Below are 24,429 nucleotides of genomic sequence, written 5' to 3'. Positions count from 1 at the left end.
TGAGAATCGTACGTCGTAGCAGATCGTATGGAACTTTCTTTCGTCGCTTGATCACCCGCTGACATCGCTGGATCGTTGTGTGTGACAGCGATCCAGCGATGTGTTCGCTTGTAACCAGGGTAAACATCGGGTAACTAAGCGCAGGGCCGCGCTTAGTAACCCGATGTTTACCGTGGTTACCAGCGTAAACGTAAAAAAAACAAACAGTACATACTCACATTCCGGTGTCTGTCCTCCGGCGTCTCAGCTTCTCTGCAGTGTGAGCGCCGGCCGGAAAGCGAGCACAGCAGTGACGTCTGACGTCACCGCTCTGCTTTCCGGCTATGGCGCTTACACAGTGGAGAGAAGCAGAACGCCGGGGGACAGACACCGGAATGTAAGTATGTACTGTTTGGTTTTTTTTACGTTTACGCTGGTAACCACGGTAAACATCGGGTTACTAAGCGCGGCCCTGCGCTTAGTTACCCGATGTTTACCCTGGTTACCGGGGACTTCGGCATCGCTCCAGCGCCGTGATTGCAACGTGTGACCGCAGTCTACGACGCTGGAGCGATATTCATACGATCGCTGCGACGTCACGGATCGTGCCGTCGTAGCGATTAAAATGGTATTGTGTGACGGTACCCTAAGAGTGGAGAGGCACACAATCCAAACTGCTTGAGGTCTAGTGTGAAGTTTCCACAATCAGTGATGGTTTAGGGAGCCATGTCATCTGCTGGTGTAGGTCCACTGTGTTTTATTAAGACCAAAGTCAGTGCAGCTGTCTACCAGGAAATTTTAGAGCACTTCATGCTTCTCTCTGGCCACAAGCTTTTTGGAGAGGAAATTTCATTCTCCAGCGGGACTTGGCACCGGAACACACTGCCAAAAGTACCAATACCTGATTAACAAACAACAGTATCACTGTGCTTGATTGGCCAGCAAACTTGCCTGACCTTAACTTTATAGAGAATCTATGGGGTATTGTCAAGAGGAAGATCAGAGACACCAGACCCCACAATGCAGATGAGCTGAAGGCTGCTATCAAAGCAACCTGGGCTTACATAACACCTCAGTAGTGCCACAGGCTGATCGCCTCCATGTCACGCCGCATTGATGCAGTAATTGATGCAAAAGGAGCCCTGGCCAAGTATTGAGTGCATTTACTGAACTTACATTTCAGTAGGCCAACATTTCTGATTTTAAAATCATTTTTCAATCTGGTGTTATAAAGTATTCTAATTTACTGAGATAATGACTTTTGGGTTGTCATTGGCTGTAAGCCATAATCATCAACATTAACAGAAATAAACACATGAAATAAATCACTCTGTTTGTAATGACTCTATATAATATATGACTTTCACTTTTTGTATTGAAGAACTGAAATAAATTAACTTTTTGATGATATTTTAAGTTTGTGAGATGCACCTGTATATCAACTAGAACCTGTTTTTTTCCCCTGAATACTAAAACCTTGACAACCCATTCTGCCTGTCCTGTCACTGCTGTATCGGGTTCAGGAGAGAAGACAATTGTCAGTTGAAGAGGTCTGAAGGTGGCTTACAGTGAGCTTATGGAAAAAGTCTGTATGATTGCTTTTGCAAGTACAGCTATCTGACCAATATCAATTCAGTCAGACCAATATTGATCAAATGTATCCATGTAAATGACTGACTGATCTGAATAAAGTCTGAAACATCTGCCCGAAAACGTGTATGCGTGTAAATATCTGAATTGGATAGTAAGCGGACCTGACAAGGTTCCTGTCCACTGCTCTCATCCAATAATAGGATGTGCCATAATATTGGCAGTGCCTTTTTGGGGTTCATACACTCACGCCTGGTTCGGTTTTACCACAATTGGGGGTCCACAGTTCCGGGAGCAGAAGGAGATAATATATTGGGCCTGAATTAATAAATCCAAAACGGAGTCTCCCCCGTCCCTCACAGTTAGCCACAATAAACATACAACAATGGAACCCTGCCTCTGATGATATGGAATCTTGCTGCAAACTCTTCCTGAAAGGACAGCAATTATGAGTCTAAAAAAAACCCAGTGGCCATAATATTGAAAAAGAAAGACATATCCACATTTTAAAAAAATAATAATACATGTGACAAAGAAACCTGATTTAAACAATAGATTATTTTCTGTTAATATTTTTTAACTATATATACCTATCCTCTGTGTGTGCCGAGATTTTTCAGTTCACTATTAACACCAGATTTTTGCAAACCTCTGATTCTGACTATTTTGTTTTTTGTAGGACAAGATATAATGCAGCTGGGCCCTCCAGGAGGCAATGAGCTGAATGGAAACATGAGACTGAATACACCTGCAATTACCAGCCAGACTCCAGAAACATCCCTATCATTAAGCAATGATCACATTTTATCACAGACCACTACGTTAACTACCACTTCAGGTATCGCATAGCAGTGAACCCTTTTTTATTACATTGATGTATAGGAATGTTTAACTTAACTTACCATCTCCGCAATCACATAAAACAGTGGGATCACTTACTTTGCCCCAATAATTTGCACTAAATTTGGGCATGTGCCATGGCCTTAAAACCCTACACCTAGTAACAAATGCAGAAAAAATGTCTATAAACACATAATAAATGCCTGGCATGTTCGACAAGTTTTTGGCAAAACTAAACCAAAATTTGCACAGTTCCTCCCTAAAAGGGACGACATTTTCTTTAGATTTGTATAAAACAAATTAAAGACAATGTGTCATCAGAAAATGACATGGTTTAAGTCGGGTTTTTATGTTTGTTTTTTTTAAATGTGTTTATTATGTTTAAGCACCTCTCCAGCGATTTTATTATAATGGCACTGAAGTGGTATCACTAACCTAAGTTTCCTGCCCCTAGTAATATACACTGCTCAAATAATAAAGGGAATGTTTAACCACTTAACGACCGCCGATACACCTTTTAACAGTGGCAGTTAAAGGTACTTAAACCACAGCGCCGCTTTTTAACTGCGCTGAGAAATAAGTGTATAGCGCCCCCCAGAGTCAGAATTTCTCTGGGGTCTCAGCTCCCGGGGGTAGCTGATACCCCAGACAACATGATTCAAGTCAGTTTTTACTGACCCTGGTGTTGCGATCGCCATTATTAACAGTATAACGGCGACCGCAAAAAAAAAAGTTTGATTTTTCATTTCATTTCTCTCTCCTCTGATGTGATCGCACATCAGAGGAGAGAGATATAGGGTCCTCTGATCACCCCCCTTGGTGCCTCTTGTATCCCTGCATGCCCCTGTGAAGTCCTCCGGGCTGCCGGCGTCTTCTTCCGGGAGAAAATGGTGGGCACATGTCCAGTGCGCCCGCCGAGATCTGCCGGCCGGCACCCGGCAACAATAGGAGATTTTTCCTATTGGTTCATTTTGATCACTGTGATAGACCCTATCACCGTGTTCAAAATAAAAAAAAATAGTAAATAAAACCCCCCTTTATCACCCCCTTAGTTAGGGAAAAATGATTAAAAAAATATATATTTATTTCCATTTTTCTATTAGGGTTAGAGTTGGGCTAAAGTGAGTTGGGCTAAAGTGAGTTGGGCTAAAGTGAGTTGGGCTAAGGTGAGTTGGGCTAAGGTGAGTTGGGCTAAGGTGAGTTGGGCTAAGGTGAGTTGGGCTAAGGTGAGTTGGGCTAAGGTGAGTTGGGCTAAAGTGAGTTGGGCTAAAGTGAGTTGGGCTAAAGTGAGTTGGGCTAAAGTGAGTTGGGCTAAAGTGAGTTGGGCTAAAGTGAGTTGGGCTAAAGTGAGATGGGCTAAAGTGAGATGGGCTAAAGTGAGATGGGCTAAAGTGAGATGGGTTTCCAAAACTGTGCTGATGTAAAGTAAACATGTGGGAAATGTTATTTATTAAGTATTTTGTGCAATATTTTACCCTTCGCCATGACAGCACCCACTGGAGAGATAGGGATCCGCCCCAAGGAACAGGAAACCTACAGAGACATAAAAGGGGGCGGTCCCCCTCTCCTCCTCAGTTTAGGTTTCCTGTTCCCAGGGGACAGGATCTCTGAAGACTACAGAAATCATACCTGGGCTAGGAGCATCCGCCTGTGCGGTTTCTGCGGGAACGGCAGGGGATGCAGTCCAGATGCAGCGTCGGGGGAGATTCCGTTAGACGGCTCCCCCCTCGTCTGGCCGGCATGTGGGATGGCTGAGTCCGGGAGAGACGACGCCGATTCCACAGGAGCAGCGCTGCAGAGGTGCGGCCTTGAACAGGCTCCAGACGCGGACCACCAGGTAAAAGGGTCCGGGATCTGCGGCACAGCTGCAGCGGCAGCCGGTACACCGCTCCATAGCGCAGGCCGGGATAATGGCGGCCGCACATGCGTGGAGCGGTGTAAGAATCCCCAGAATGACCCGGAAGTAGAGGAGCACTTCCGGGTCACTCACACAGCGGTGGGGGAAAGCGCGGTTTCGCGCATGCGCAGTGCACCGCTGCAGAAGAAAAAAAAAAAAAAAAAAGTTTACTGACCGGATCCTGGCCTATAAAAAGGGGGAAGTTGCAAACGCACAGGCGATGCAACATGTCGTCCCCAGGCAAGACTGTGGACCCAGCAGGTGAGCCAGCCAGCAGAAGGTCCTCAGATGCCAGCCACAGGAGTGAGACCAAGGATTCAAGATCCAGAAAGTCGCAGCCTCCTATTTCGGTACTGTACAGCTTCACTGGGTGAGTGTGATTCCCCTCTGCCTATAAAGCTGACACCTTTTTCCACAAATGTCTTCTTCTCCCAGGCCAAAAAGAGACAGAAATCTAAGCACAAGCAATGTGCGTTATGTGACGAGCCTCTCCCAGATTCCCACCCCAAAAAACTCTGCAATCAGTGTATGGCGGAAACAATGCAGAGTCCATCTATGTCGGTCACAGATATACGGGCCATAATTAGAGAGGAATTACAGGCCATCTCACAAGCCAGTACCCCCCCTAAAAAATCCGGGAAAGAAAAGGCTATATCCAGCTCTGAGTCCGAGGAGGAAGGCGTTATCCACTCAGACTCCTCGCAGGCGTCATCCTCTTCCTCAACACATTCCGACATTGAGGGTCGAGCTTGTTTTCCCCTTGATGGGGTGGACAACCTAGTAAAGTCCATCAGGAATACTATAGGTTGTGAGGATACAAAAGACGACCAAACTGCACAAGACATCATGTTTGCAGGGTTGGCAGAGAGGAAGAGAAGAGCATTCCCAGTAATTCCTGCGGTTAAGGCACTGATAAAGAGGGAGTGGGAGAAACAGGACCAGAGAGGTTTTCTCCCGTCAGCCTCCAAAAGGAAGTACCCCTTTAATGATGAGGAGTTAATTTCTTGGACTAAAATCCCTAAGGTGGACGCTGCAGTCGCCTCCACCTCAAAACAGTCAGCTCTACCAGTCGAGGATGCGGGCCTACTTTCTGATCCTCTAGATCGGAAGGCAGAATCGTCACTGAAACGATCATGGGAGGCTTCCACAGGCATAATTAAGCCATCAATTGCCAGCACGTGCACAGCTAGATCCATGCTTGTGTGGATTGATCAGCTGGATCAACAGATCGAACAGGGGGTCTCCAGACAAAAATTGCGGGATGCGATACCACTAATTAGAGGTGCAGCAGCATTCATGGCCGATGCTTCAGCTGACTCTCTTCGCCTTGCAGCAAGATCAGCCGGTCTAATTAATAATGCCAGACGTGCGTTATGGATGAAGAGCTGGAAGGGGGATACGCAGTCAAAGGCTAAGATCTGCGCTATTCCGTGTGAGGGTGAGTGTTTGTTTGGGAAAGCATTAGACGAGATCCTCAAAAAAGCAAAAGAGAGGAAAAAAGCCTTCCCTGACCCCTCAATTCCTTTCTATAGGAAGACCTTTAGGAAGAGGCCGTTCGGGAAAAGAACACAAAATGAAAGACCGTCACGATGGGCCACAAGAGAGGGAAAACAGGGTGGCACTATGTTCAAAGGCCCCCCCTTCCGTAGAGACAACAAATTCTGAAACACCAGACACCCCAGTAGGGGGCAGGTTAAAATTTTTCTTTCCCCAATGGCGAAAAATTACGTCAAGTTCCTGGGTGCTAAATATTATTAAGGAAGGAATGAAAATAGAATTCCTCCAAATTCCCCATGATTCCTTTATTTTAACAGCCCTTTCCTCACCAGTGCAACAGAAGGCCCTTGAACTAGAAATTAGAAGTCTTATAGTTAAAAATGTTTTAGTTAGGGTGCCAAAGGGACAAGAGGGTAAAGGGTTCTACTCTCCGTTATTTTTAATCCCTAAACCCGATGGTTCATTTCGAACAATTATAAATCTTAAAAAACTCAATACGTTTATTAAAAATTATATGTTTAAAATGGAGTCTATTAGATCGGCCATTAAGCTCCTTTTTCCAAATTGTAGAATGGGCGGCATTGATTTAAAAGATGCCTACTACCATCTCCCTATCCATAGTAGGTATCAAAAATACTTAAGAGTGGCAGTAACTCTTGAGGGGGAGATTCATCATTTCCAGTATACAGCCATGCCCTTCGGTCTCTCCACGGCACCCAGGATCTTCACGAAGGTAATGTTAGAAGTAATGGCCTACCTTCGCCAGAGAGACACATTAATCATTCCCTACTTAGATGATTTTTTAGTGGTAGGAAATTCATCCCTTCAGTGTGCGGAACGATTAGCTGACACTGTCTCGTCCTTAGAAAGCCTGGGCTGGATCGTCAACTATAAAAAATCCAGACTCACCCCACTTTCTCTTCAGACATTTTTGGGATTTAATCTAGATTCCATAAAGCAAAAATGTCTACTTCCCCAAGAAAAAATATCTCTTATAGAGGGTAAAGTTGTGGCGGCCATTCACAAACCTCAAATGTCCCTGAGAGCAGGAATGTCCTTGCTAGGATCCCTCTCCTCCTGTACTCCAGCCGTTCAGTGGGCACAACTTCATACCCGAACATTACAACATCAGATACTTCGGGAACAGAGAAAATTTCTGGGGCACCTTGAATCGAAAATAACTTTATCCGAGAATGTCTTATCCTCCTTAGAATGGTGGCTAGATAAAGACAACCTAGCGGGGGGTGTCCCTTGGGTAATATCTCCATCCCACACGATAACTACGGACGCTAGTCCCCACGGGTGGGGCGCACACATGGGAGATAGATTCTGCCAGGGAACCTGGGATAAGAATGAGGATTTATATTCATCAAACCTAAAAGAATTGAATGCGGTAAACTATGCACTGCGTCAATTTCTCCCACAGCTACGAGGAAGCCACGTCAGAATCTGTTCAGACAACACTACGACAGTGGCGTATTTAAACAAACAAGGCGGCACAAGATCAGACGCTCTAATGTCTTCCGCAAACAGTACCTTAATCCTGGCCGAAAAGCATCTGTTGTCCCTCTCGGCAGTCCACATCAAAGGAGAGGACAATCAACAAGCGGACTTCCTAAGCCGACACACTCTTCATCAAGGAGAATGGTGTCTCAATCCTCACATTTTCCACAAGATAACATTGTTATGGGGCAAGCCCCAAATAGACCTGTTCGCTACAAAACAAAACAAACAAGTCCAGAAATTCGCATCTCGGTCCCGTGCAGATCACCCGGACATTCTAGATGCTCTTCAAACACCCTGGCAATTCAAGCTAGCGTACGCTTTCCCTCCGATAATTCTGCTTCCACAAGTAATACGGAAGATCAGGGAAGAGCAGGCCAGGATAATACTGATAGCGCCATTCTGGCCCAAGAGACCATGGTTCTCATGCCTACAGTCGATGTCGGTGACGGATCCTTGGGTCCTTCCCTTAATCCCAAATCTTCTCTCTCAGGGACCTTTCTTCCACCCTCAGGTGGACAGCCTCCACCTGACGGCCTGGAATTTGAAAGGCAGATACTAAATTCCAGGGGGTTTTCAAAAGGCCTAATTGATACACTCCTGCTTAGCAGGAAACCATCTACAACAAAAATTTACACCAAAGTATGGAAGAAGTTTCTACAATTCCATACTAGTTCAAACCCCTCTGAAGTCCCAATAAAATCTATACTAGAATTTCTGCAGAAAGGGAAAGAGTTAGGTCTGTCAGTTAACACATTAAAGGTCCAGGTGTCCGCTCTGGGTGCCCTCTATGGCCATAATATTGCTGGTAATAAATGGGTATCCCGCTTCATCACGGCCTGTGAACGAGTTACTCCTGTCCACATTCCTAGGGTAGCTCCTTGGGATCTAAATCTAGTCTTAGACTCTCTAACAGAATCTCCGTTTGAGCCTATAGACACAGCATCTTTAAAACACTTGTCGTTAAAAACAGCCTTCTTAGTAGCCTTAACATCGGCTAGAAGAGTCAGCGACATTCAGGCCTTGTCAATAGATCAACCTTACCTTCTCACATTTCATGACAGACTAATCTTAAAACCGGACCCCTTATACCTTCCTAAGGTAGCAGGGAAGTTCCACAGGTCACAAGAGATACATCTTCCTACTTTCTTTAAAGATCCCTCTACTCCTGAAGAACAAAAATTCCATACTCTAGACGTCAGGAGAGTAGTTTTGCAATATATTGAGAAAACTAGTAGTTGGAGGCAGAGTAGGGCTCTGTTCATATCCTTCCAGGGCAAAAAGAAAGGATATGGAGTCACAAGAGCAACATTATCCAGGTGGATAAGAGACGCTATCCGGTTGGCTTATTCCATGAAAAATGAAGAACCTCCGGAGGGCATCAAAGCACATTCCACCAGAGCCATGGCTTCTTCCTGGGCCGAAAAAGGGAACGTGCCAATCGAAGATATATGTAAGGCTGCAACTTGGTTGGCTCCTTCCACTTTCTATAATCACTACAGGCTCGACCTGTCTTCTGACTCTGACCTACACTTTGGCAGGACTATCCTCAGCACGGTGGTCCCCCCCTAGGTGTTGGTCTCTGGAAATCTCTCCAGTGGGTGCTGTCATGGCGAAGGGTAAATAGCCGGATTACTTACGGTAATGCTCTTTTAATGAGTCCATGACAGCACCCAGTCACATCCCTCCCTAATAAAAGCCAATGTAATTACTTCTATGAAGTTTATATTCTGATGATACATTGTGATGATTGACTAACACTGGCGGTCCTCCGGGTACTCTGAAATTAAACTGAGGAGGAGAGGGGGACCGCCCCCTTTTATGTCTCTGTAGGTTTCCTGTTCCTTGGGGCGGATCCCTATCTCTCCAGTGGGTGCTGTCATGGACTCATTAAAAGATCATTACCGTAAGTAATCCGGCTAATCCCTCTGATTTAAGGGCATAAAAGTTCAAAGTTTGAAAATTGCGAAATTTTCGCCATATTTCCATTTTTTTCATAAATAAGCGCAAGTCATATCGAAGGAAGAAATTTTACCACTAACATGAAGTACAATATGTCTCGGAATCATTGGGATCCATTGAAGCATTCCAGAGCTATAACCACATAAAGTGACTATGGTCAGAATTGTAAAAATTGGCTTGGTCATTAAGCACCAAATTGGCTCTGTCACTAAGGGGTTAAACAACACAGTATTGCACCAAGTCAATCACACTGCTGTGAAATCAACCTGTCCAGTTATGAAGCCACTCTGATTGTGAATCCATTTCTCCTGCTGTTGTGCAAATGGAACAGACAACAGGCAGAAATGATAGGCAATTAGCAAGACGACCCCTGTAAAGGAGTGGTTCTGCAGGGGGTGACCACACACCATTTCTCTGTTCTCATCCTTCTTGGCTGTTGTTTCGGTCACTTTTGCATTTTGCTCTCACCCCTAGGAGTACAGTAGCATGAGGCAGTGTCTACAACCAATAGAAGTTGCTCAGGTAGTGCAGCTCATTCAGGAGCAGGACCACTATCTCCGCCTTTGTGCAAGGAGCAACAAGAGGAGCAGTACCAGAGCCCTGCAAAATGACCTCCATCAGGCCTCTAACATCTACAGGTCCTTCTCAAAAAATTAGCATATAGTGTTAAATTTCATTATTTACCATAATGTAATGATTACAATTAAACTTTCATATATTATAGATTCATTATCCACCAACTGAAATTTGTCAGGTCTTTTATTGTTTTAATACTGATGATTTTGGCATACAACTCCTGATAACCCAAAAAACCTGTCTCAATAAATTAGCATATCAAGAAAAGGTTCTCTAAACGACCTATTACCCTAATCTTCTGAATCAACTAATTAACTCTAAACACATGCAAAAGATACCTGAGGCTTTTAAAAACTCCCTGCCTGGTTCATTACTCAAAACCCACATCATGGGTAAGACTAGCGACCTGACAGATGTCAAGAAGGCCATCATTGACACCCTCAAGCAAGAGGGTAAGACCCAGAAAGAAATTTCTCAACAAATAGGCTGTTCCCAGAGTGCTGTATCAAGGCACCTCAATGGTAAGTCTGTTGGAAGGAAACAATGTGGCAGAAAACGCTGTACAACGAGAAGAGGTGACCGGACCCTGAGGAAGATTGTGGAGAAGGACCGATTCCAGACCTTGGGGAACCTGAGGAAGCAGTGGACTGAGTCTGGTGTGGAAAGGCGTGTGCAGGAAATGGGCTACAGGTGCCGCATTCCCCAGGTAAAGCCACTTTTGAACCATAAACAGCGGCAGAAGCGCCTGACCTGGGCTACAGAGAAGCAGCACTGGACTGTTGCTAAGTGGTCCCAAGTACTTTTTTCTGATGAAAGCAAATTTTGCATGTCATTCGGAAATCAAGGTGCCAGAGTCTGGAGGAAGACTGGGGAGAAGGAAATGCCAAAATGCCTGAAGTCCAGTGTCAAGTACCCACAGTCAGTGATGGTGTGGGGTGCCATGTCAGCTGCTGGTGTTGGTCCACTGTGTTTCATCAAGGGCAGGGTCAATGCAGCTAGCTATCAGGAGATTTTGGAGCACTTCATGCTTCCATCGGCTGAAATGCTTTATGGAGATGAAGATTTCATTTTTCAGCACGACCTGGCACCTGCTCACAGTGCCAAAACCACTGGTAAATGGTTTACTGACCATGGTATTACTGTGCTCAATTGGCCTGCCAACTCTCCTGACCTGAACCCCATAGAGAATCTGTGGGATATTGTGAAGAGAAAGTTGAGAGACGCAAGACCCAACACTCTGGATGAGCTTAAGGCCACTATTGAAGCATCCTGGGCCTCCATAACATCTCAGCAGTGTCACAGGCTGATTGCCTCCATGCCACGCCGCATTGAAGCAGTCATTTCTGCCAAAGGATTCCCGACAAAGTATTGAGTGCATAACTGAACATTATTATTTGATGGTTTTTTTGTTTGTTATTAAAAAACACTTTTATTTGATTGGACGGGTGAAATATGCTAATTTATTGAGACAGGTTTTTTGGGTTATCAGGAGTTGTAGGCCAAAATCATCAGTATTAAAACAATAAAAGACCTGACAAATTTCAGTTGGTGGATAATGAATCCATAATATATGAAAGTTTAATTGTAATCATTACATTATGGTAAATAATGAAATTTAACACTATATGCTAATTTTTTGAGAAGGACCTGTATGTGTCTGATCAAACTGTCAGAAACAGACTCCATGAGGGTGGTGTAAGAGCCCGATGACCACAAGTGGGTGTTGTGCTAACAGCCCAACACCAAGCTCCGTGATTTGCATTTGCCCAGAGAACACCAAGATTGGCAGATTCGACATTGGCACCCTGTGCTCTTCACGGATGAGAGCAGGTTCACACTGAGCACATGTGACAGAGCCTGGAGACCCCGTAGAAAACATTCTGCTGCCTGCAACATTCTCCAGCATGACCAGTTTGGCAGTGGGTCAGTAATGGTGTGGGGAGGCATTTCTTTGTGAGGCGATATGCAGGTGCATTGGGCCCTGGGTTCCTTCTGACGCAAGAAAATGCTAGGCCTTATGTGTCTGAAGTGTGTCAACAGTTCCTGCATGATGAAGGTATTGATGCTATGGACTGGTCTGCCCGTTCCCCAGACCTGCATCCAATCGATTTCATCTGGGACATCATGTCTTGTTTCATGCACCAACACCACGTTGCACCACAGAATGTCCAGGAGTTGACTGATGCTTTTATCCAGGTCTGGGATGAAATCCCTTAGGAGAACATCCGCCACCTCATCATTACCATACCCAGGTGTTGTAGGGACATGCAGACACGTGGAAGCCACACACACTACTGAGCATCATTTTATTGTCTTGTCGCATTTCCAGTGAAGTTGGATCAGCCTGTAATTTGATTTTCCAAATCTAGACATCCATGAGATATTAGTTTTGATTTACATTGATAATTTTTATGTTTTATTGTTCTCAGCTCTTTCCACTATAATGAATAAAGATTTGCTACTGGAATATTTAATTCAGTGCTATCTAGGATGTGGTATTTTAGTGTTCCCTTAATGTTTTTTTTGAGCAGTGTAGTTACCAGCCACCATGGTTATCTGTGCTTCTCCTGTCTCCAGTATTTTGTGACCTGCCGGATCACTCCGTTTTCTGGGCGATCCATAAGTGACAACTCAATGTAAGTCTACGAGAGCCAGTATGAGGCTAGAACAAGCATTTGATAGACTTACATTGAGGGCTTGTGACTGGTATTGGTTACTTCCGGTGAGTCAGAAATTGCGGTCACAAGGTGTTGGCACGGGCCTGGAGCAGCACCAGGAAGAGCTGAAGACCAGCACCTGGTAAGTTTACTAAGGGTCAGGGAACTCGGATTAATAGCAGAAGTAAAGCGTGGTGCTTTGAGAAAAATAAATCATACTGGCCGCTAGGCTTAGTGTCTCCCTGTCACTGCTGCAAAATTGTGCATCTATTAACAATCCAAATGAAAAGCGTGATGCAAAAAAATGCATGAAGACTGATATTCAGGCAGTGTCTCAACCGCCTACAACTTGTAGCGCTACCGTAACACATCCTTTAGGATTCTGATCGCTTTTATTTATACTGATACTTTTTTGTCTTATAGAATTGACCACATCGACAGGCAGTATTCCTTGCACAACATCCATGGCTCAAACCCCGGTATCTACACAAAATCTGGTTATGTCATCTGGAGTAGGAGGAGATGGGAGTGTAACCCTGACATTGGCAGACACAGAGAGCATGCTGACAGGGGGGCTTGATGCTGTGACGCTTAACATTACTTCTCAGGTATGGGCTCATTTAAGTCTGAATTCTACCCTATAATTACAGTCCTACCATTGTATATTTCCATAATGCCGACATGCTATAAAGGGCCATTATGCTGCCTGTCATGGTGATGAACGTCGTAGACTGATCAACTCCATGGAAGCTATAACGGATGGGATGATTTAAAACTTTAGTAGGAAGGGGACGAGAACATGAAAAATATGATGACAAGGTGATAGTCATTCTCAAAAGTGAACTCCTTACATTTTCTTGGGGCTTTAAGTCCTTAAATGTTACTGTGTATGAGAAGAATAAATACATTAGTAAGAGGAGGACAGAACCATGAAAGGTATGGCTGAATGGTGAGAGACATTCTGAGTCGGATAACTCCGTACGTTTACTTCTGTATGGGATGAGCTAACATATCACTAACGGGAGGACAAGTACTTTGTAGGGTGGAGGAAACTTATTATATTCCACTGCGGAAAATGGAGACTTGGATATAATAAACTTGAAGGATAAATTGACGGAACAACTAATAATAATACTAATAATAACATTTGAGTTATTTCAAATATACCGTTCACATTGCCAAATCCTATGCATACATCTATATCCATGATGGCAAATAAATGTCACACATTAATGGAGCAAAAAAAAAAAAACAACATGCATCCATATTAGTGCTCCATACTGAAAACCTACATGTCTGTAGCTCTAAAAAATTAAGATTCAGGAGCCAAATTTATAGAGTAACCATCGTTTTACAATAATACACACAAAAATAAGCAAGTTTGTAATGTATCTGACCAGAAAAATTTTGCTTCTTCCTCTGCCAAAATTGATGTCATTATTAAAATTTTCAATTCTGAGGTAAAATCTGTAGTCAGTAAAGACCAGCTTGCCCATTACCGAGATAGGAGGTAACAGCTGCTACTGATGATATGATATGTATTCTGGAGGAGGTATAGGCAGAGCTCCTCCCTCCTCATCCCCCTCCTATCTACATAGTGAAGTAACCTGCATCTCTCTCGCTTCTTAGAACATTGAACGTAAAAACTATTCAACGTTCTGTCAGTATCTTCTGTATATTACCTTCCTGTTAGACCTTTTAAATATAAAACACTGACTAATAGCTTTAAAATGGTATTCTTATATTACCGTATATACTCGAGTATAAGCCGAGACCCCTAATTTTGCCACAAAAAACTGGGAAAACGTAATGACTCGAGTATAAGCCTAGGGTGGGAAATGCAGCAGCGGTTGGTAAATTTCAAAAATAAAAATAGATACCAATAAAAGTAAAATTAATTGAGACATCAGTAGGTTAAGTGTTTTTGAATATCCATATTGAATCAGGAGCCCCATATAATGCTCCATACAGTTCATGATGGGCCCCATAAGATGTTCCATACAAAATACGCCCCATATAATGCTCCATAAAGTTCATGATGGGCCCATATAATGCTCCATAAAGTTCATGATGGGCCCATATAATGCTCCATAAATTTCACGATGGGGCCATGAAATGCTCCATAAAGTTGATTATGGCCCCATAAGATGCTCCATAGAAAATTTACCCCATATAATGCTGCATATAGGTTGATTATGGCCCCATAAGATGCTCCATAGAAAATTTGCTCCATATAATGCTGCATATAGGTTGATTATGGCCCCATAAGATGCTCCATAGAAAATTTGCCCCATATAATGCTGCATAAAAGTTGATTATAGCCCCATAAGGTGCTCCATAGAAAATATGCCACATACTGTACAATGTCCATCATATCAGTCTAGTTTATGCTGATATGATTACCGTACTGTATATCTGCTGCTGCAATAAAAAAAAATGACATATTCACCTCTCGTCGCTGCCCGCTGCTCCTCAGCGTCACCGGCTCTCTGCAGTGACTTCCAGCAGAGGGTGCACACACTAATTATGTGAGCATGCCCTCTGACCTGAATGTCACAGCCAGAGGACGCAGAAGACACAGCGCGGTGGTGGAACGGGGACAGGTGAATATCGCAAGTGCCGGTGTCCTAAGCAAGCGGCGGCACAGGCACATGGTCCCCATAGCGCACCGATGTCCTCACCTGCTCAGGACCCTGGCACTTGTCCCGGTATCAACGCCAACCCCTGGCCCTGTCAGCAGCCACTGGAACACTTAACGAGGCTGCAGGGGAGCGTGGACATGTTCAGGAGACGCGGGGACCTCTGCACTGGGACCATGACTCGTGTATGAGCCGAGTGGGGTCTTTTTTCAGCCAAATAAAGGAGCTGAAAAACTCAGCTTATACACGAGTATACGGTATATTTTTTTGGTTAGCATGAAAATAAACAAGTTTGCAATTGACTTGCTTTTCCTACCTGCTATCATTGTCCTTCATTAAGAGCTTTTATTTTACATAGTGTACAGATGATTGCCATAGAGCTTGGCCACCAGAGCCTTTATATATGTAAATATAGTGATAGCAGTGTACACTCAAAGCAATCACTGACAGGCCATGAGTGTGTAGTTACAGAATGAATTTATTTACTATAACTGTTACTCAAGGAGGATCACCTCCTTTCCAAGCAACCAGACAGTAAGGAGACTGCCGAGCTTGGAGTTGCTCAAGGGACAACTAGAGAATACTTCTATAATCACTCCTGCCTATCTGATCGACCCAGCCCTTTCTCTTTTCCCCCTTTCTCACCTTTTATTCTTATATTTACCCTGTTTTCTCTCCTGCTGTCCTGGTCCTCTTGGGTTTTTATTCCCGCTGACATTTTCTTATCCTCATGTTTAGATTTACTTTATTCGATTGAATGGGAATTTTTTTAATGGGTTGAATATATAATTTATTATTTCACCTTGAACAATTTATCCTTAGTTGTTTCCCAGATCTATGGTTTTGAGAACTTTTTTTTTCTGCAGTTCATTCAAAAACATATTTATCTTGTGACTATAGCTGCCAAATATACAACCCCTGGCAAAAATTATGGAATCTCCGGCCTTGGAGGATGTTCATTCAGTTGTTTAATTTTGTAGAAAAAAAGCAGAGCACAGACATGGCACAAAACTAAAGTCATTTCAAATGGCAACTTTCTGGCTTTAAGAATCACTAAAAGAAATCAAAAACAAAAAATGTGGTAGTCAGTAATGGTTACTTTTTTTACCCAAGCATAGGGGAAAAATTATGGAATCACTCAATTCTGAGGAAAAAATTATGGAATCATCCTGTAAATTTTCATACCCAAAAATAACACCTGCATCAAATTAAATCTGCTCGTTAGTCTGCATCTACAAAGGAGTGATCACACCTTGGAGAGCTGTTGCACCAAGTGGACTGACATGAATCACGGCTCCAACACGAGAGATGTCAATTGAAACAAAGGAGAGGATTATCAAACTCTTAAAAGAGGGTAAATCATCACGCAATGTTGCAAAAGATGTTGGTTGTTCACCGTCAGCTGTGTCTAAAATCTGGATCAAATACAAACAACATGGGAAGGTTGTTATAATGACCCTGAAGTCTGGAGGGGAAAAAATGCAGTAAAATTACGAGTACTGACTTGGGTGATCCCTTGCTACTCCCATACTAATGTTGCCCAGGTTCCCAGCTGATCTCTGTACTTCCAGTTGAACCTGGACACGCATGTGACCACTGAAGCCAACTGCTGGCCACACCAATCACTGCAGCAGTCACAGGCCAGCAATTACAACGGTGTCTCTCTTTTGAAAGGTCAGATGAAAATCAAGAATGTAAAAAAAAAGATTATCTTCACATTTCCAATGTAAGATTATCTTCATATCTCCAATACAAACCTAAGCCCCTCCATGTGATAGAGTAGTAACATTTACCATAGAGATCAGTAATCTCTGTAGCTCAGTAATACTGTTACATGTCTATCCTTGTATTAGGAGCCGTCATCTGTGTATTAGCTGTACTCTTGATGCACTTTATCCAGCTTGTTTTTGCAGTTTGATTACAGAACAGTCACGTACTGGATTAAGAGGAAATGTATGCGCATATATACATATAATATGTGTACATGACATGTGCAAGTTTGTTCCAGCAGTGGAGTAAAGTGGTTGGTGCTTTAGTTAACCCCGCTGTCACCATCTACTGTAAAGAGCCCATAATATTCTATGCAAGGGCAACATAAAATAGAAACGCGCAACCCATAAAAGTCTCATTACTACCCCCTCATCAGCGTCTTATTTACCGGGCAGCGTTCTGCCAAGCCGGTGTTGTATCTAGATATTATTGGTGTAAAATTAAAGCAATGAGAGGAATTATAATAAAACATTGACTGAACATTAATTAATTGCTCAATATGGCCCTGAAAATAACAGTCAAGAGGAGATGTTAATTGGCACAGCTTGCAAGGATTCATTTCTAGTAAGTCGTCTTAAGTGGAAACCAAGTCTCTTGGCGGCTGAAGACATTAACACTAATTCAAAGAGGCTTCTGGGTAAGGACACTTAATCAAGTTGTCATTTTGTCTCATATGTAGGAAATGCAATTTGAGGGTTGAGTAATACTGTTGGTGCATGAGTCTGACAAACAGCACCTGGTGCTCACCGCTTAGGTAAGCAGCTAACCTTATCAGCCATGTTTTCGAAAAACACCACCCTGAAGGATGACTTGGAACGGCACAGATCCTGCAGCACCTTATTCTTATCGAATAGGACTAATAGTACATGGAAATAAACTATGAGCAGCGTACTGCACAGGACGTCCCCAGTAACAGCTGTTGGATCGAGCAGCACAATGTTATGCTCTATTAAAACCCATCTGTCTTTAATCCTCATATCGCCAATCGATCAAACTGACAGGGAATGCTCGGCTGCAACCCTAATACCATAAACCTGATTATGTGGGGGCCATATCAAAATCTCAGCAGGCGGAGAAACGCTATCGGTCAACAATAGATGGGACAATATGGCAGAGCCAGCTATTCAAGTGGGTTAAATAATTGCTACATGAAATGCCCCAGAGATTTTATATTTCATCCTCTAGCTGCACAGAGCTTTTCTAGTTGTTGGGACAGATTTATTAATATTGTCTCGAATTTAGACAGCGTAACACTTGACGAGACCGGCAGAATCTGATCCAGATTTATCACAGTGGCTCGGTCTGTGTGATGAATTGGAGCATCTTTTTAGACCTGATAGACATTATTTTTCTCCCTTGGCACAATATTATAAACCAGATAAAGGTTCCTCCCAGTGGCGTAACTTGCAACTCATGGGCCCCGATGCGGAAGCTCCAACGGGGCCCCCCAAATATTTTAAATCTTTAATAGTAATAGTCTTTTTCTATAGGCCAAACGGACTTTTACGGACCCCTAGGCTCCAGGGCCCAGGTGCAATTGCAACCCATGCACCTGTTGTAGTTATGCCCCTGGTTCCTCCGATTATTACAAATGGCAAAGTTTATGGCCCCTTCTGCTGCATTTGCATCTGTTTTAAATACCCATGTGCTGTCCGGACAGCACTGACCAATAAAGTTTTATTGATCCATACACACATCCATTTTAAAAATAGTTTCATATTTCTGATCTGTTAGACTCGGAGCATATCCTATTCTAATCTGTTTTTGGCGATCAGTTAAACACAGATTAAAAAATTCATCAAGACTGTCCAGTCCAATACTCCAGATTCATTAAGAGACTTGTGCTTCTTAATGAATCCGGAGCGTCTCACAAGTGGTGTGTGCCTTGTCACTAATCTTACTCCAGTAATTGACTGGAGTACAAATTCTATAATGCACGCGACAGCGCATCACGAATTAGAAAAGCGGTAGGGTCATACCCCGTCCCACCTCAGCTTTGCTCATTTTGGTGGAGTGTGGTAAAAATAGCATGAGAACACCAAAGGTTGGAACAGCTTTGCGCAGCTCTGTTATGGCGCAAAAAATGTCCCCCAGAGTAAGCGCGATCAAGATGCATGGGCACTGTCACAGGAGGTCATACCTTCCATAAAGACAGGGAGGGGGACATGTATTGCGGCACTTAGATAGTAGTCGTGCCCTTACTGAAGCCTCTTAGTGTTCTCACTTTCTATAATACCCCTTTTTTGGTAATGTAGAATGTGCTGCTCCCAAAAAATGCGCCCCACACTATGATGCCCTCAGTAAAGTATGATGCACGCAACACAGTATGATGCCCCAGCAGAGCCTCCAACATCGTATAATGCTTCCAGTCATCCCCATTCTCAGTATGATGCTCTCACAGTCCCCCACACAACAGATTGTACCCCACAGCCACTGAACACACAATATGAGAGCCCCCATGGTGCGACACTCAGAATCATGGCTGCCACAGTCCCCCCGCCCCCCCGCAGTATGACGTCCACACTGCTCACAGTCGCCTCCCTGTTCCACCATTGAGTTCAACTGTATCCGCATGTTAGGATACAGATACCGTTGAAATCAAGACGCAGGGGATGGCGCCATCTATCACATAGCATTCCCAAATTAGCAAGCCCCATAGGTAGTGTGTGGTCTGCCGCTATCAACAGTACGCCCCTGCAATTCTGTCCTCTTCTCAGCATTACTTGCTGTACATGTTATACATATGAACGTGAGGTTCTTGGCGCACAATTCCAATAGTGTAAGAACATCACATGTATATGTAAATATAGCATTAATGCCATTTATAATCCACACATGCAATGCTATTTCTGCCAGTCCTTGCTCATCTTTTGCATTGCAGCCCCAGCAGCGCTCCCCTACCTGTACGTTTCATTTTTCTTTGTGCTGCCTGACTTTGTTCTGTTGTAATCAGACAGACTACTGTTACTGTAGCTCCAAGTCATTATTGAGATGAGGCTCCTACCCCAAGACTCAAACTAATGAAGTCAAATTCTGCACCTCCTTCAACTATGTTTTATTTAACAAGTTTTTTGTTTGACTTTTAAGTTCTGCACCATATAGCCTCCATAAACGTCTATCGCCGCCGTCGCTGAGATCTGTCTCAGTGACTTCAACTGTTTCCTCGGATAATTGCGGATGCTTAACCCTAATGATGTTCACCTGCTCCTGGGTACTAATACTTGTCCTAATGTGCTTCCCGGGGCTGCTTTACATGCAGATTCTGCTAGTTGTTGGGGTAGAACAGAACAGAACACCCACAACTCTAATCGCTTTCTGCCGCTCTGAACCACTCAGGGCTAAAATCTACATAAATGTCAACTGATTGAAATGTAAAAAATCACGACATTCAAATATCTAGAAATGAGCAAATGACTTAAAAGCCATATATTACGGCGTCATCATGAACATATCTATACAATGAATATAATATATTTAGATTTAATATGTTAGTGGTTAACATTTCCCATCTCTTTTCAGTTATCCTATCCAGAGCTCTTCATTGCGACACATTAGCAATGTTACTTATTTTCCAGCTTTGATATTGACGTTAATTTATTGCAAGGGGGATGTGTGAGATTTAGGTTTTTTCTCCCCAGAAGCCGTACTGTTTGCGACCATAACCTATGGCTAATATTACGGCGTTCATTTTTCTGGGGATTAAAAGCAATCCTCAAAAAAAGGATAACACTATGTCTGAGACCGGCAATCATGTATTCTCTAATTTTATAATTCTTTTAAGGAAGTTACACTTTTTTGTCTTCTTTTTTTATATTTTGTGATTGAATCCTCAGGGAGAAGAAAATCCCATAAAATATCCATTACAGCAAATAAAACTTCCATCCAGTACCTTGTAATCTACGAGTAAGACTAGCAATGCAAATGTAGGCTGTTGAACAGTTCAATACATTTATCTGGTACCTTTTGGTGCATTTAACTTTTTTGAGGAACCATAACAATGTGGCTAAGTATTTGTGAAGAGTTTATGGCAAAATATCTAGATGTCTATATTACCTAGCGGCTCTGGTGGCTAAAACTATCAAGGGGTCGACCCAGTTTTTGGTGTCATGCTTTTTTGCAAATTGTAATTTATATCTCTTTTGCCACTTTTAAGAGGTGAGTGTAATCTGGCAGTGGTTTCCAGTTGTGGTTTAAGCCAGATTTATATATTGGTTTTTTTAAGGCGCATAAGTGGTCGCAGTCTCATTAAAGTGTGGAAAGTGGTGTAAAAAGTGGAAAATCGGCTCTAGCATTAGATCTAAAGATTCACCAAATTTTTCAAGGACCGTGCAACACTTTCATAAATTTTGCTCAAATAACAGCAACAGAGCCACAAGTAAAAATTCCCATTATGATAATTTCCCTCTTTAATGGAGTTTTTTTTCACCCAGTTTAAATAGGTTTCTTAATTAAAGGGATGTTAGTCATCCGCAAGATGCAAAATAAACTACATTTATAAAGTTCCAAGAAAGAGAAGAGAAGAATCCGCACCACTGCTGCACTGACCCTCTTATCCCTCTGTCTCTTAAACCATCCACTGCTGCTAATACTTTTGTGCCTCTAAAAATACGAGATATTGGGTGCAACACCTGTAGTAACATGCAAAGTCCAAATGGTAGAAAAAAATGGTGTGCACTCACCTTCCCGATAAAAACATTCCTTTATTGAGACATTAGCAGTTCAGACAGGGAGAATGTGAAGTGAACTAGGATGACAGCTGTTTCGCGCAAACAGCGCTTCCACAGATCCTGATCTTTGATCTGTGGAAGCACCGTTTGCGCGAAACAGCTGTCATCCTAGTTCACTTCACGTTCTCCCTGTCTGAACTGCTAATGTCTCAATAAAGGAATGTTTTTATCGGGAACGTGAGTGCACACCATTTTTTTCTACCATTTGGACTAAACTACATTTATGTATGCCCCTATAGAAATCATACTAGCAGTATACGTTCTAATGCACTAGTGGCTGAGAAGTTGACTTTTAATTTGCATGGAAATTAGGACAACATGGTGAATCCACCTTTACGCCCCATAATTTGCATTTTTAGCTCTTTCCTTGATCCTGATTCACAGTTTCCCAGAGTGAGTGCTTCCAGAACTCTGTCTGCATCCCTGTGTATCCATGGAATAACATCAGGAGCTGTGAGTTAGACAACGTTCATACGTTCAGTATTTGTTCAGTATTTTACATCAGTATCTGTAAGCCAAAACCAGGAGAGGAACAATCAGAGGAAAAGTATAATAGAAACATGTCACTACTTCTGTATTTATCACCCACTCCTGGTTTTGGCTTACAAATACTGATGTAAAATACTGATGTGTGAATATGGTCTAAGGCCTGTTTCACACGTCAGTGGCTCCGGTACATGTGGTGACAGTTTTCTCACTTACCGGAGACACTGACTCACGTAGACACATTAAAATCAATGTGTCTCTACACATGTCAGCGTGTTTTCACAGACCGTGTGTCCGTTTGAAAAACACGGATACATGTCAGTGTTCGTGGGAGCGCCCGGATCACACGGACCCATTAAAGTCAATGGGTCCCTGTAAAACACGTACCGCACACGGATGCTGTCCGTGTGCAGTCCGTGTGCTGTGCAGGAGACAGCGCTACAGTAAGCGCTGTCCCCTGCTTTGGGTGCTGAAGCTGCCATTCATTTCTTCTCTCTAGCAGCGTTCGCTGGAGAGAAGGAATGAAAAATCATTGTTTTTTTTATTTTTTTTTGCGGTTTGAAAAAAAGTTCCCGGTAACCAACCCCCTCCCACCCCCTGTGCGCCCGCCCGCTTGCATTAAAATACTCACCCAGCTCCCTCGATGCTTCCTCTCAGCGTCGCAGCTTGTCCTGTATGAGCGGTCACGTGGTACCGCTCATTACAGTGACCCCTATGGGGTCAAGATAAGACATTACAGAGTAACACATAGTTCAAGGCATACCAAGAAGAGTGAGGGCTCTGCTTGCAAGATTACAATTTATAATGAAATGTGAGTAAAATGGTAAAAATAAAATGCATCCAGCCAGTATCTGTACAAGTACAGATAGAAAGTGCTACTGAGTTCATGGAAAAGAGAATATGGGATAGTTAGTTAGATTAGTGAGGAAAGGTGATAGGCTAGTCTGAAAAAACGTGTTTTTAAGGCCTGCTTGAAATTGTAGAGCATGATAGAGCCTTCTAGAAAACTGGTGTAGCACGAGAGAAGTCTTGGAGATGAGAGTAGGAGTTTCACATTCTAGAAGATTAGTCTTAGGTCATTAGCGGAACCTAGAGGATGGGTAGGCTGGTAGACAGAGATGAGGGAGGAGATGAAGGGCCGTGCAGAACTGTAGAGAGCTTTGTGGGTGAAAGAGATAAGTTTATATTGAACTATGTAGCAGATGGGCAACCAATGCAATGACTGGTACATGGTGGCGGCATCAGTGCAGCAGATGGACATAAATATGATCCTAGCTAATAATAATAATAATAATAATAATAATAATTTTATTTATATAGCGCCAACATATTCCGCAGCGCTTTACAACTTATAGAGGGGACTTATACAGACAACAGACATTACAGCATAACAGAAATCACAGTTCAAAACAGATACCAGGAGGAATGAGGGCCCTGCTGCTCGCAAGCTTACAATCTATGAGGAAAAGGGGAGACACAAGAGGTGGATGGTAACAATTGCTTTAGTTATTTGGACCAGCCATAGTGTAAGGCTCGGGTGTTCATGTAAAGCTGCATGAACCAGTTAACAGCCTAAGTATGTAACAGTACAGACACAGAGGCTATTAACTGCATAAAGTGTATGAGAACATGATGGAGGAACGTGATTATGTTGTTGTTTTTTATTAATAGGCCACACAGGGATAATTAGCTACTGTGTTCTTGATAGATTGGAGAGGGGAGAGGTTAGTAAGATTGAGACCAATTAGTAAAGAGTTGCAACAGTTCAGGCTAGAATGAATCAGCAAAATTGTAAAAGTATGTGTAGAGTACAAAGTAAGAAAAGGTCGAATTCTAGAGATTTTTTTTTAAGTTCAGCGACTTGAGCGAGTGAGAGATCTTTACTTCTCTCCGTATGCCCCATCAAAGTCAAATATTGCTCCTAGACGGCAAGCATTCTGCTTGGGAGCTATGGCAGACCCACACATGAAGATCGCAATATTGGACTTAGGTAGGTTAGTGGAGGGAGGAAATATAAGGAGTTCAGTTTTTGACAGATTCAGTTTTAGATAGAGGGAGGACATGATGTTAGAGACAGCGGACCATCACTGGTATTTTGTAGTAATGCAAGGGTGATGTCAGGAGAAGTTGTGTATACAGTAATTGGGTGTCATCAGCATAGAGATTTTACTGAAAACTGAATCTACTGATGATTTGTCCAATAGGGGCAGTATATAGGGAGAAGAGGAGGGAGTGTAGGACCGTTCCATAAGGCATCCCGACAGTAAGGGGAAGAAATGCCAGCAAACAATACAGTGAAGGAGTGG

At 43.1% G+C, this 24,429-nt stretch overlaps 2 protein-coding genes across 4 annotated transcripts in view; both read left to right on the top strand.

The window, feature by feature from the left end:
* The window catches only part of ZNF236 (zinc finger protein 236), a 183,963-nt gene that overhangs the window by 124,005 nt on the left and 35,529 nt on the right, over nucleotides 1-24,429 (top strand). For all 3 annotated transcript variants that reach the window (XM_077270071.1, XM_077270072.1, XM_077270070.1), the window contains exons 27-28: nucleotides 2,249-2,407; nucleotides 12,925-13,109. In XM_077270071.1, coding sequence (XP_077126186.1) covers nucleotides 2,249-2,407; nucleotides 12,925-13,109 — 344 coding nt within the window. The remainder of the gene's footprint in view (nucleotides 1-2,248; nucleotides 2,408-12,924; nucleotides 13,110-24,429) is intronic.
* LOC143782540 (uncharacterized) lies at nucleotides 3,949-6,201 on the top strand. Its single transcript, XM_077270074.1, has 2 exons — nucleotides 3,949-4,656; nucleotides 4,742-6,201. Exons 1-2 carry the CDS (start codon nucleotides 4,534-4,536, stop codon nucleotides 5,969-5,971), a joined length of 1,353 nt encoding a protein of 450 aa, XP_077126189.1. The 5' UTR covers nucleotides 3,949-4,533; the 3' UTR covers nucleotides 5,972-6,201.

Source organism: Ranitomeya variabilis, chromosome 6, assembly GCF_051348905.1.
Source record: "Ranitomeya variabilis isolate aRanVar5 chromosome 6, aRanVar5.hap1, whole genome shotgun sequence".
NCBI lineage: Eukaryota > Metazoa > Chordata > Amphibia > Anura > Dendrobatidae > Ranitomeya > Ranitomeya variabilis.
Note: the sequence above shows the minus strand (reverse complement) of the source record. Positions and strands in the feature narration are given on the sequence as shown.